The sequence below is a fragment of the Thamnophis sirtalis genome, unplaced genomic scaffold, assembly GCF_051295495.1.
Source record: "Thamnophis sirtalis isolate CommonGarterSnake01/CBP01778 unplaced genomic scaffold, rThaSir2_p1.2 scaffold_8, whole genome shotgun sequence".
In the NCBI taxonomy this organism is placed as follows: domain Eukaryota; kingdom Metazoa; phylum Chordata; class Lepidosauria; order Squamata; family Natricidae; genus Thamnophis; species Thamnophis sirtalis.
In genome coordinates, this window is record NW_028261388.1 from 24,201,490 (window position 1) to 24,214,489 (window position 13,000).

The 13,000-nt window shown below is 37.8% G+C and overlaps 1 protein-coding gene across 2 annotated transcripts; it reads right to left on the reverse strand.

The window, feature by feature from the left end:
• Window positions 1-2,237: 2,237 nt before the first annotated feature.
• Window positions 2,238-10,214, reverse strand: HMGB1 (high mobility group box 1). 2 transcript variants are annotated; one of them, XM_087721259.1, is made up of 6 exons: window positions 10,051-10,214; window positions 6,885-6,928; window positions 5,908-6,069; window positions 5,587-5,732; window positions 5,214-5,388; window positions 2,238-4,084 (listed from the first exon to the last, which is right to left on the reverse strand). In XM_087721259.1, the coding sequence occupies exons 3-6, from the start codon at window positions 6,055-6,057 to the stop codon at window positions 3,908-3,910; spliced, it is 648 nt and encodes a 215-aa protein (XP_087577385.1). In that variant the 5' UTR covers window positions 6,058-6,069; window positions 6,885-6,928; window positions 10,051-10,214; the 3' UTR covers window positions 2,238-3,907. The 2 variants fall into 2 exon arrangements, with proteins under 2 accessions (XP_087577385.1, XP_013924404.2); XM_014068929.2 differs by lacking the exon at window positions 6,885-6,928 and having other exon boundaries at window positions 10,051-10,213.
• Between the last annotated feature and the right edge of the window lie 2,786 nt (window positions 10,215-13,000).

Consider the following 13,000-nt stretch of genomic DNA (forward strand, 5'->3'; position numbering starts at 1 on the left):
GTTGGCCCCGCCCACCCACTCCTGTGCTAGTCTGTCCTATATTTCCTTTGTTTGAAGCCCAGCTGATAGGTGCAGCAGAGCAGATGGCTGCGCCTCAGCTGTTTTAATCACCGGGGCTGCAGTGGAAGGTAAGTTTTAGAGCTGTTTTGGAACGAACTGGTTGCTCAGTGAACCAGTTGCTACACCGGTTGAATCCCACCACTGGTTCCTGCACATTGCCATGAGTGTAACCAATGAGGTGAGAGCAAGCCAGACTGACAGCAGTCAAGAAGCAGCTAAAATTTATAGCAACACCGTGGAGTTTTCCAAACTTGGCTATGCACTACAGATCCTCCTTTGAGCCGAGGTAGCGCAGTGGTTAGGGTGCAGTACTGCAGGCCACTTCAGCTGACTGTTATCTGCAGTTCAGCGGTTCTAATCTCACCGGCTCAAGGTTGACTCAGCCTTCCATCCTTCCGTGGGTGAAATGAGGACCCAGACGGTGGGGGCGATATGCTGACTCTGTAAACCGCTTAGAGAGGGCTGAAAGCCCTATGAAGCGGTATATAAGTCTAACTGCTATTGCTATTTGGACTGAGAAGAAGCAACTCCACATCTGCACAGGTCAGGCCAAGGAATATCTGCTGTCATGTTTAAGACCGGGGCCTAATCTTCTGCTGCTCTTTTCACTACTGCAGGTTTTCCTTGCTCTAACTTTAGGCTACGGAGAAATCAGAAGCCTGCATCCAAATGGGTCAGGCCAAAAGATGTTTGCCCTTTGCCCTGTATCAAGGCACTGAGTTAAGACTGTAGGAGTTTTTGGTCTGGCTTGGTCTGGCCAGAGCTGCATTTTCTTCAATCTAAATCATGGGTGGGTTGGCATTACTGTTGGTTCAGCATGCAAGTTTTCCCGACTCTTGGGGGCAGTGCTCATCTCCGTTTCAAAGCCGAAGAGTCAGCGCTTTCAAACTGTTAGGCTGGGAGAAGCTGGGACAAGTAACGGGAGGTCACTCCATTACGTGACACTAGGGATTCGACCCACCAAACTGCCAACCTTTCTGATCGACAAGCTCAGCATCTTAGCCACTGTGCCCCTTCTGGGTATATAATGGTATTCGGCTAATATAACGGCAAAACTTTTCATGTTGGGAGACAAGATGTCTCTCAAAAACTTCTTTCCAAGGATATGCACAGAAGGTGCTATTGTCACAGGTATTCAGTTGCTACCTCAGAAAGGCCCTAATAGTGTTTACCTCTTATATTTTTAAGAATCGCTGAAATATTACTGTAAATTTGAAATCTTTACAAAAATCTTTTGAAACTTTTAATTTGAAAATCAATTTTAGATTTTGAAATTGCCAGACTACATATTGAAGACCTGAAATTTGTTCAAGACACTAAGAGGATACATTTCCAAAAACCTAATACGACTAAAGGTGTTTAAAAAATGCCTGGTGCTACATTTTTAGTCAGAAAATAGCACTTTGAAAAGACTGGCTTCTCATCCTAGAGGTATTTGCAAGATACGCTTATCTTAATCATGGTTTATTCAGCGCCATTTTGGGAAACACTAAAATCCAGATTGGATTCACTTTGTTATTATTAATATTATAACTACACCTGGTCTTACAACAGTGCCTTACATTTTATAACAAAAACTTGTTATAAGCCTCAATCTTTTTAACAATTTATCCTTTCATTTCAGTATTAAATAATTTTCTATACTTTACTAGTCTACCTAATTGGGATTACATTACAAAATCTTGGAAATCAAAATGTTGTTTGATTTCTCAATATTCTTAAATTGATTACTTATTTACGTTACTTGATTAGCAAGTACCACTGTTACTTATGTCAGTATTTATAAGAACTGGTGGCTCTCCTAACTGCAATAAACAAGCTGCTACGGCAAAGGGAAATTATGTAGAACCAAACTTGTTTTAAAACCTAACACGGAATGACATTTTTAACTATCTGGAGAAATGTTGACTTGAGTCTTATTTCTTACCTTATATTCATAGGCTTATATTGTCTAGAAATTACCTGCTTAGTATAAATTGTAGACCCACTGAAGCAATTTATGGGGTCATGAAACACCTTCCTTGAACATTTTATTGTATTTTTGAAGGTAATTTGTAATAATACTAATGCACATTGATAAATATTGCTGCTCATGGAATTTAAATAGTGTAGGCATGTATTGGAGTGGTTTAAATCAGTGAAAACTATTTTAAGTAAAATAACTAAATATATAAAACCTCTGTAATTATTATTTTATTAGTATCAACCAGGAAATCAGATGTTCAATATTCTCCTGAGGTTATACATAAACAAATGCAAAATTGAAGTAAGAATCTTAAGTCAAAATTGTATAACAAAACAATACTCCATCAAAAAAGTGTGTAAAATTACAAGAATGCTATTTTTTAAACACTGGCACCATTATTTCATAACTACAGAATTCTCAATCAATCCCCAGATTATTCAGCCGAGTTCATAACTGCCAGCATTTTTATTGAAAATGCAAAAAATTTAACTTTGGTTTTCAAAGCAATCTATATTTTATCAAATCAGAAGTTGTTGGAATACCATGTTATATTTCACAGCTAAATGGAAAAAATGTACTTCCCCCCCACTGCTATTTTAACTTACAAAATGGGCAGACATCAAAAATGTTATAAAAGATAACAGAAAAAGATACATCTCATTTTAATTTGAGACAATACAAAATTTTGAAAATGGGCTAAAACTAGTGGATTGAAAACATGAATTTATACAAATCAATCAATGGTATCACTTATAAAAAACATTAGCAAAGTAAAGTATTTTATTGTGGGAGGTTTACTACCAGGAGTATCCATGGCATAAAGCCCACAATCATCACTTGACATGGTATCCTAAAAGGATTACAGTAATTTAGTATTTAACTTTACCTGCTTAAATAGAGTACTCTCCTCTTTATTAAAGTATTTGCAAATTCAATTTACTACTAGCCAATGAAGTCATACATGTAAATTCCTTGCAGATCAAAGTGAGAATATACGTAGTGGTTGCAGAAGTATCCTAAATTATTTTTCTCCTGGAAGTACTTCATGCCACAAAAATGGTATTCTAATTCTCATCCTTCCAAAACTGGCAAATTTATACAACTCAGTAGAATATTGTACATAGCAAAAGCTGAGCAAATACAAATTGGTTAAGAACATTTTTTTTATTGTGACCAGTTACATGGGGAAAAACATGTTTTGCATATTCCGGTATATATTTATTTCCTACCCTATCATGATTATATAGGGCATGTTGCTCAAAGCTCTTGTTATCATTCTATCAACTTATTACATGAAGAGACAAAATTCTGACGTGATCCCAAATGGGCAAAAACATAAAAAGTTAAAGTTTCCAGAGGGAAAAAAAGGGGAAATGTTGACTTTACAAGGGCACCTATTAAAAGGACAACAATACTAATTTTTTTAAAAATGTATTTACTTAGAAGCAATCAGAATGTCAACAGCTACAACTTTTTTCTCTTTTTTTTGCAATTACAGAGTGGTATTTCGTTAACAGAACAACTATTATTTTATGAGGCAGACAACTCAAGATGAATAATAAACTACATCTGCATGTATAACTAATTTGTGCTGTGCACCAACAAGAACCTGCTTTAAACTTCCATGCCAATTTACAACCCCCATTCTGTACTAGGCAACATTAGTGGCCACTGAGATACCACTAAAGGACAAGTCTACCAAAAGACATTTTTGGTAGTTTTGAACTATACAAAAAAAGAAAAAGGAAAAAAGACACTGTACAGTTTAAAAACAAATCTTACACAGCCTTATGCTTAATTTTTTTCCTTTCTTTAAAAGGAGTGAGTTGTGTACAGGGGGGTTAAATGCTTTTATAGACAAGAAAATCTGATCTAAAAGACTTATTCATCATCTTCTTCCTCCTCGTCCTCCTCTTCTTCTTCCTCTTCTTCCTCGTCATCATCATCATCATCCTCATCATCATCTTCCTCTTCTTTCTTTTTCTTGCTTTTTTCAGGCTTAGGAGCTACCTTTTTGGCTGTATCAGGCTTTCCCTTAGCTCGGTATGCAGCAATATCCTTGGTTTGAAAAGAAAAAGTATTTTGTTTACACAGCATAAGCTCTTGTTTACAATGGGATCAATATTATTCAGTTTAAATGTAAATCAGCCAAAACTGTAATTCTGAACATAAAATGTTTGGATGTCACCAAAGGCTGATTGCAGTTACACTTCAAGTTTAATGAAGAATTTAACTTTTCACACACTTCACTTAAAGAGTAGATGGTGCCACCTTCAGCATGTATAAACTATATTCCTTTGAACTGCAAAGTAAAACCTAATAAGCCAATCCTCAAGTAATTCATTTTTATTTCATTTGTTTTTAAAACTTTTTTCATTGCCCCAAGTCTGTTTTTATATTCTAATTATTATTTTATATTGAGAAATATTCTGAGTGCTCCTAAAGTGTTGATGCTCAACTCATAAATTTATCAGGCTAATACCAAGCCTCATTCATGTTATTCAGTCCTTCCGTAGTCCCTATCCACAGCTGAAACATGGGAATACACATGTTATAATCCTACAAACAAAAGTGGTCTTTATAATATATTTTGGCAGGACCACAAATTTACATTCCAAATTCGTAAAATTCCTATTATAGTTGTGACAATTCAATAAATACTTTTTACATTTTCTAAGATAGGATCCTAATATTTTACATTAATCAACATGCAGTAAAGCCATAACATTATGAATCTATTGAAGTTGCTTACAAGATGCAATTATTTATCAATCCAAGTTACTTTTAAAAATTACTAGAGTCTTCCTAATACTTCAGCTTCATTTAAAAATATATTTTATTTAAATTCTGCCTTCATTATTTTTATAAATAACTCAAGGTGGAAAACATACCTAATATCCTTCCTATTTTCCTCACAACAACCCTGTGAGGCGAGTTAGGCTGAGTGAGAAGAACTGACCCAAAGTCACCCAGCTGGCTTTCATGACTAAGGTGGGATTTGAACTCCCATTCCACTCAAAAGCAAACAAGACTAAATGCACTGATTTGTTTTTCACCCAAATTGGAATTTTCATACGAAAAGTATTCAATACTCCCGAAAAAAAAAGTGCAGAAACATATGGCTATACTCCTGATAATAAATGCCTGGAATTTATTATTAATGTTAAAATATGGATTTGTAATTTACCTTTTCATATTTCTCCTTCAGTTTACCAGCCTTCTTTTCAAAGGGCTGTTTATCCTCAGAAGATGTATTATTCCACATCTCTCCAAGTTTCTTTGCAACATCCCCAATGGAAAGACCAGGATGTTCTCCTTTGATTTTTGGACGATACTCAGAGCAAAATAAGAAAAATGCTGAACTGAAAATAAATTTACAGAACAATTAAGGTTTAACAAATAAATTTTGCATTGCAGCTTCAAAAGAATTAGTATTTTTCACAAATAGTACATTATAACAGGACACAAAATAAGTGTAGCACTGTTTTCCAATTGTTAAATCTTCTGCGTGTATCAGTGTAATACTACTACATATATACAAACTATAAAAATCTACTTACGGAGGCCTCTTTGGTGCATTTGGATCCTTGAATTTCTTTTTTGACTCTCCTTTTGGGGGTACATAGGTTTTCATTTCTCTTTCATAACGAACCTTGTCAGCTCGTGCCATATCTTCAAATTTCCCCTTTTCCTTAGCGGACATAGTCTATACATGTAAAACATGACCAAAAAGCCACCTTTAATGAGAGTATCCTCCCTTCTACTTTGAAATGGAATCTCTTATGCATAAAAATATTTTAAAATTACATTTAAATAATTAAAAATGATGTTAAAATTGTATTAATATGTGTGCTTTGTATTATTATTTTAGCAAACAGTACCTTCCACCTTTCTGAACATTTCTTTGAGAACTCTGAGAAATTCACTGAAGCATCTGGGTGTTTCTTCTTGTGCTCTTCCCGGCAGGTTTGCACAAAATAGGCATACGAGGACATTTTACCTCTTGGCTTTTTAGGATCACCTTTGCCCATTTTTGAAGATTTCTAAAAGACAAATTAAAAATTTTGACAAACTATTTTGAATTTCATAGCAAGCAATTTGATTAAGAATGGTCAAATTTACATTGAGATAAAGCTGCACTCTTATCTGACTTTCGGTACAACTATTTATATTAAAAGTTATAATCAAACCTTCTCTGATTATCATCTAGTCTAGAAATGTATTAGCTCCTTATGTATGCGTACAGCCCCCAAACCCTTCCCTTCTGACAGAAGGGTTTTTGCTGTCCACCATCTTTTGAAATGTGGCCCTGGATAACAAAGGTCAACTATAGCCCTTAGCCTAGGAAACCTCTTCTGATCTACAAATTAAATATTGTTATAGCAATATATGCAAATCTGTAGAAATAATTGGGAAATCCTCTGGAGACCTAAGGAAAGGAGAATCTCAGAAGTCTGCATAAACTATACAACATTAGGTTCCTGGTGCTGTAGTTACCAGCATATTTGGAGATAAATAGTAAAGATATAATCAGTGACAAATGCTCTATTTACAAAAATTATGTTATAGGATGCATGTTAATTTTTAGTGATAAGAATTCAAACAGCCTGGGCTTATACAAATTATTACTAGAGTTTCAAAGTGTATTTTCCTTAACTGCAAGGAATGTGTATACGTAACACATATCTATAAATTTTATGATACATAAAATTTGGGGGAAAATATTTTCTACTAATTTGGTTAGGAATCAAGGTCTACAACTTCTGAATATTTTATTTCTTTCAAACGAAATTGCCAAATATACCATTTATTATATAACCCAAAACTAACCTCTATGCAGGTATGTATATACATTTACCTGAAAAATCTGCCCCAGCTATTTTCTGTACTTTTCATTTTCTTCTTCCATGTATAAAATCAAATAAAAACCTTTTTTTAAATCATGTTCCTTTACCACCTTTAATGAGACCTGTCATGATATTCATGCAGAAACATTGTCCTTTACTCAACCTTCTTGTGCTGTGGTATTTAATCACAAATACTAACTTAGTATTAAATTATCCATTTTCATGTGCAACAACCAATTTCACCAACAGATGGAAACAGGTCACTGTCTGTGAAGGGGCATGCCACATTTTAGAATGCCAGAACATTTTTGGCAGATTAAGACCAGCCACAACATTTCTGGAGATGTTTTCAAACCAGACTGACATGCTAATACATCACCTATTCTTTGGAGTATGTGAATATAATTGAATAATATGTGAATATAATACAATATTGTGTCAGAGGGGAATGCATGTATTATGGACTTTCCAGGCACATAAGCGCACAATGAGCATATACATAGACAGGAATTTCCATGTGCCACTTTAAAACAAGCTTATAATGAATATTAAAACTGATTAGGAAAATTGTGGATTTAAAAAAAAGGGTTGCGAAGAATTCTTTCATTGTTTTTACATAATAGGCAATAAAATGACAAATGTAGTTCTGCAGACTTTTATAACTGAGCCCAAAAGATAAGTCCTACTTCTTAAAAACAATTGAGTTCTGAGCTGCCATCAACAGACTCAGAAAAAGATGTTGGTAAAGCAATAAAAAACTGCCCAGGCGTGAATTAAACAAGGACTTAAAAAAATATAACTACAGTAGTTTCCTACTACATAAGACCTTAAATCTGATCTAGCAATATTCAAGTTAAAATGTATAATTTAAATTAAGTATTTTGTTTTTTTCAGGTGTTTAAATGGTATTTCTTATTTGCATTAAACATTTCTTTTAAGGAGCAAAATACTGTTTCTGAGTTTTCTCAAGTATTCAAGAAGCACTTCTGCCTTAATTTGCACAATTTCAGTATGGAAATGTACAGTTCTGTCCAGTATTGCCATAAAAGCAATTTCCTACCAGTTTGGCCTGTGGACATGAAAATATTTTTTTCTAAACAAACATGTCCAGTCTAAAGTTTCTGTTAGGTAAACAAGACTAAAAAAATCACGCCTATATGGAAATAGAGGTCAGAAAAACTCTCAACAAAAAAATAAGGTTATCTGAATTGGACTCAATAATTTAAAAAAAAAAGGAAAAAAAGAGAAACACATAAAAATATGTTGCTATATTTAACTTACCCTTATCCTAAGAAAACGTTATTTTAAATAAATTTATTTCTAAATTTACAATATGAAAAGCTTAATACATCTTAAAACTTTCTACTTGTTAATTTACATCCTTATAATAAAGCATTTTTAAAAGTACAATATAAAAATAATCACACCTTGTAAACATTTTAAACATAACTTTATTAAGTAATGGAGTCGGGTATTGTATTAAAAAAAAGCTGTGGGATAAGACGAAAGTCCACATTATGGGGTAAGCGAAGTATCACGTGCTGTTTTATTTTTTTTTAAAGGTTAAGTGAAAATTGCCTAATAACTAACAGGCATTCTCTTTACAAGGGCGCAAACTGCGCATAGCTAAAACCGTACAACTGAGGGAAGTCTTCTCATTCCATGTGCTTCAGTATTACATGGAGGAGCGAGGCGGGTTTTTTTTACAATGGCGCAGGCTCCTGCTTTTAAGAAGGTCACCACCGGCAGCAGCGATTCCTCCTTCCATTTTGTGCAAACGCCTTGCTGATGAGAGAAAGTCCCCTTGAAATGCGGTTCGCGGAAGCTCCGCTATGGCAGAAAGGCTCGGCTGGCAGCGGGCGCGCGGGACCCGAGCCCTGCCCGCTTGCGTGGCGGCGGCGCCTCTTAATAAGCGAGAAGCGCTGGCCGCCGTGCATGATTTGCCTTTGCAAGGCAAGCCGTTCTGGCAGGAAGGGAGGCCGCTTCTCGGAATGGCCGCTGCTTCATAGAGAATATGGCTCCTTCCTTTCCCTTTGTGTGTGTGTGTGTGTGTCGGTGCGCTCTGTACTCTGGCGCACACACTCAGCCATTGCAAGCAATGCGAACGGGCGGGGGGGGGAAGAGAAGTGTCTCGTTTCTCCTAAAGCCCGCCAGAACCTCTTTCAGTTTTATTATTTTTTTTATTAAAGCCCCGATTAAATCCGGGAAGGGGGAGGGGGATGCGGTGGGGGTGGGTGGGAAAAAAAGAGGCAATTTTTTTTTTCACCTGCGGCCGATCTGGACTTTTAAACGGTCGCCGGCGCTCTTTCTCGCCCAGGGAGAAAAGGCGCCTTGAAAAAGTTCCCCTGAACTGCGCCCCCGCCCGCCCGTCCGCCGCGCCTCCCCCTTCCCTGCCTTGCGCGCAAAGCCAGCCCTCCTCTCGCCTTGTTTTCTCTTCTTGCTCTCTACACACGGCTCTCGTCAGCCATGTTACAGCAAGCGCAGTTCCCGAGGTGATTTATCGCCCCGAGGCCAGCAACGCCCAGAAACGCTCCTGCAATTCGGCTTCCTGCGGGCGAGGCGACCCCCACCCCACACACCGCGCCCACTCCCCATTTTTCCTCGGTTTCCCCCTTTCCTTCCCCGTTCGACCGACCACGGCGCCCGTGTGGAGAGTCCGCCGCTTTCTCTCAACACCCCCCCCCCCCAACCCTTCACAGACGCTGCAGCAAATGGCTAAGAGATGGCTCTGTATATCGCCGCGCTATGTATAAGCAGCTTATTCACACTTGGACCGCTTTCCGCCGCCCCGCTTTGCCGGGCTAAAACGGATCGAGTCCTCCCGAGCCCGACATTTACACGGATTTACGGCGTCGATCCCGATCGTGACTGTGGGGATTTTGGGGGCAAGGGGGGTGTCCCAGGATTTATGGTCCCTTATCCCCCCCACTTCTCGAAACTCCCCAGGCGGCTTTATTTTTAATGACTTAACCGCCTTCCCGCCACCCTCCTCCGCCTCCGAGGTGACGAGGGAAAGTGTGTGCTCGGTCCCAGCCCCGATTTCCCCCCTTTGTGTGTGTGGCTGTGAGGAACGAATCCTGCCCCTTCGCACCCCAAAGCCTCACCGTTGCCAGGCTGGGAGCGTTGGCCTCCTCAACTCCGGTTGGCTGCTTAGCCGAGGACTCGCAATATACTTACCCTGTGCCACACTCTCGTACACTCAAGAACCGCAGTTCAAACAAGTCGCAAACACGCTCACACTGGCCACCAAGGCTGCCTGGATCTAGTATGTAGTCCAATGCACTGCAATGGCTGTGAGCTGGATCGATACGCAGCCTCCTCACTCTTCTCGGCACTGGTAACATTACTCTCAACACAGGCTTCTTGTTATTGGCTGCCGCCGAGGCAGGAGCTAAGCGGATTGGAGGAACACCTTCCATTGTCCTGACCAGAAGAGACTGCTGATTGGTCGCGGCGGGAGATACGTCACTTGGGATTGAAAGGGCGCGCAAATGTAAAAATGAGTGGAAGAGAGATGGCTGAGGCGGGATGTACGGCTCTGAGGCTGAAACTGCTGCTCTAGTACAGTGTATGAAGAGAGCGGTTCATAGGCAACGGCATAACTTTCAGTGCAGGCAAAAGGAGCCTTACTGCTTTAACCGCACCGTCACCCGCACCCTCAAATAAACCCTTTTGCAGCCTGAATAAAGGGTTCTAAAAACACTCCTAACACCAATCCAGTCCTTGTTATTAAATACAGAAAACAACAATAAGGGAATCTTTAGTGTGATGCCCTTGTGCTAACTTTAATCAAGCGGCCCATGGATTTTAAGTATACATAACTTGCCAGCTAAATATATTTGGTAGTTTACCTCATTAGATCCAAAAGAATTGATCCAATCTTACAAAATAATCCCATTTCCTATATAAATAAACTGAGGTCTAATTATAAACTCTGGTGGAACACATCTACACACTAAATGTATATTGTTACTATAAAATCCTGGTCTTAATAAGTTTTGAAAACTACTTTTTATACAAATATTCTAAGACAAGCTTTTACATAAGCTTTATCCAGGTAGACAGCACATAACATGACCTAAATAGGAAATCTATGAAATCCTTATATTTTACAGTCATTCAAATTCTCTCTGTGGACCTGCAGCTCAGCTGTGGATTTAAAGAACTGTCTTATTCACAGAGAGTATACTGAGATTCCACTACACATCTTATTTTAAAGTGATTAAAACTTGCTATATGAGTACTTGCTTTTATTCATAAGCACAATGAAAAGAAGTTATATTCTAATTTTATAATATAAAGACTTCCAGTTTTCAAATTTTGTGCTCAAAATGCAAAATGCAGTAGTTCTCAAATGACTTATTGTTGATGATTTGGCCTTCCACACTTCTCACTTGCTTCTAATAGCTAACATGTTTCCCCTTATGCAGAATCCAAGATCCCTATAGTAGTTTGGATAGGTAAGCATTACATACGATTTTAACAATTTATTCTACTCTCACTTCAACCATATCCATGGCATTATGACTGAACAGATCCAATATTTTAAATATGGGAGATGGGGGAGTTTTCAATGACCCAAGCAAGAAGATAGCCGAGGTTCAAATGGAGATAACACAGAAATGTGCTTTAAGTATCTTGAATTTCTTCCAGGTAAAAAGGGAAAGCTTTGTACTTGTGACTATCTAGTTATTTGAAGCTAAATCCTACAGTATATGAAAAATTGTTAAATCTACAGTACATCCTTAATATTATCCTTAGAAAGGTTCAATGTAAATTCCTGAAGACAGTGCTCCAAATCTCCAAGTATGTCCCAAATGCCATCCTCTGGGTAGAGGCTTCAAGAACCTTGTGATTGCTAGCAATTTTTTAAAAATTTTAAATAAAATTTAACTTTATCCAATGTCTCCGGTTCCCTTAATAATTTCTGGCTAATTCCTATTAATCTGGAACCAGAGACTATTGGATAAACTCTCCCAACACCCTACTGCTAAAGATTTTCCTGTCCATGAGTTCTGATCAAACGACAATACCTCTTAAACTAGAAATCTTGGATATGGAAGGAAAAAATAAGCTTAATTTAACTCCTAACACTACTAGGCCTTGGAATTGGAATCTGAAGCAAGTCTGCAGCCATCCATATATATATTACCAATTGGAATTACCTAACCTGGGAAGAATAATCTCTCAGGCCTAAATTAACATTTTCCATCTGCATCTTTACCCTGGAAGCTCAGGGATGGTAAAAATGGTTGAGCAAAATCGCTAAATACAGTATAGTACAGTATATAGAGATGTATATAGTCAACTGTTATACTTGGTAAACTTCCCTGGCTGCCAAGATGAATTCTTCCTTATTTGTGGACAGGCAACCTACTAAGAACTACTAAATTCAAGTACAACAGTTACAGCTAAAAGAAAGGAAGACTGGGGAGACCGACATATGTGAGGCTGCTACAAGGAAGATGGGGAGAAGGACAAATGGACTGGGCAGGCATAGGGCAACTAAAGGTATGCTGCACTTGAATTCAGGTACAATAGCAACAAATGGGAGGTAAGGGAAATCAGGCTGAGACACTGGGAATGTGAAAGAGGAAGGAACTAGGAGCAGTACTACTTGCATCAGCCTTGTGCTCATCATCTTGTGCTACTCTTCCAGATTCTTTCTCAGACAAAATGATCCAGGTTTTGTTTTGGATGGACCAAAACCAATCCAGAGCGGGATGGAGACCATTAAATGGCTTGTGTGATCTGCTGTCGCCAGGGTGGGAGGTAGTAGGTGGAGGGGGTGATTTTGTTATATTGTACTATATTAATTTATTTGATTCATTTTGTTAGCTTTTATTGTTTTAAATGTGGTTTTATATTCTGTAAGCCACCTTGAGTCACTATGAGCGAACAGGTGGAAATATAAATAAATAAATAAATTCAATAAATTAATTAATTAAAAACATACTTTTCAGTGCATCAGTTTTTTTCTATTTCATAGACACCTATATTTAAATGATAACAATATTGGGGTCAGAGGTTGTAATATGCAGCGATAATAAGTAACCAGCAAAACTGCTGTGCTATCTTCACTTGTGGAATTTTTACGTTACTACTGGGTATAATTCATTAATATGTT

Coding starts and splice junctions, on each gene's coding strand:
- HMGB1 (XM_087721259.1), bottom strand. CDS start 6,057: ATGGGCAAAGGTGATCCTAAAAAGCCAAGAGGTAAAATGTCCTCGTAT. Junction 5,389..5,586: donor AATGCACCAAAGAGGCCTCC/GTAAGTAGATTT, acceptor ATTTATTTTCAG/TTCAGCATTTTTCTTATTTT. Junction 4,085..5,213: donor TGAAGGAGAAATATGAAAAG/GTAAATTACAAA, acceptor TTTCAAACCAAG/GATATTGCTGCATACCGAGC.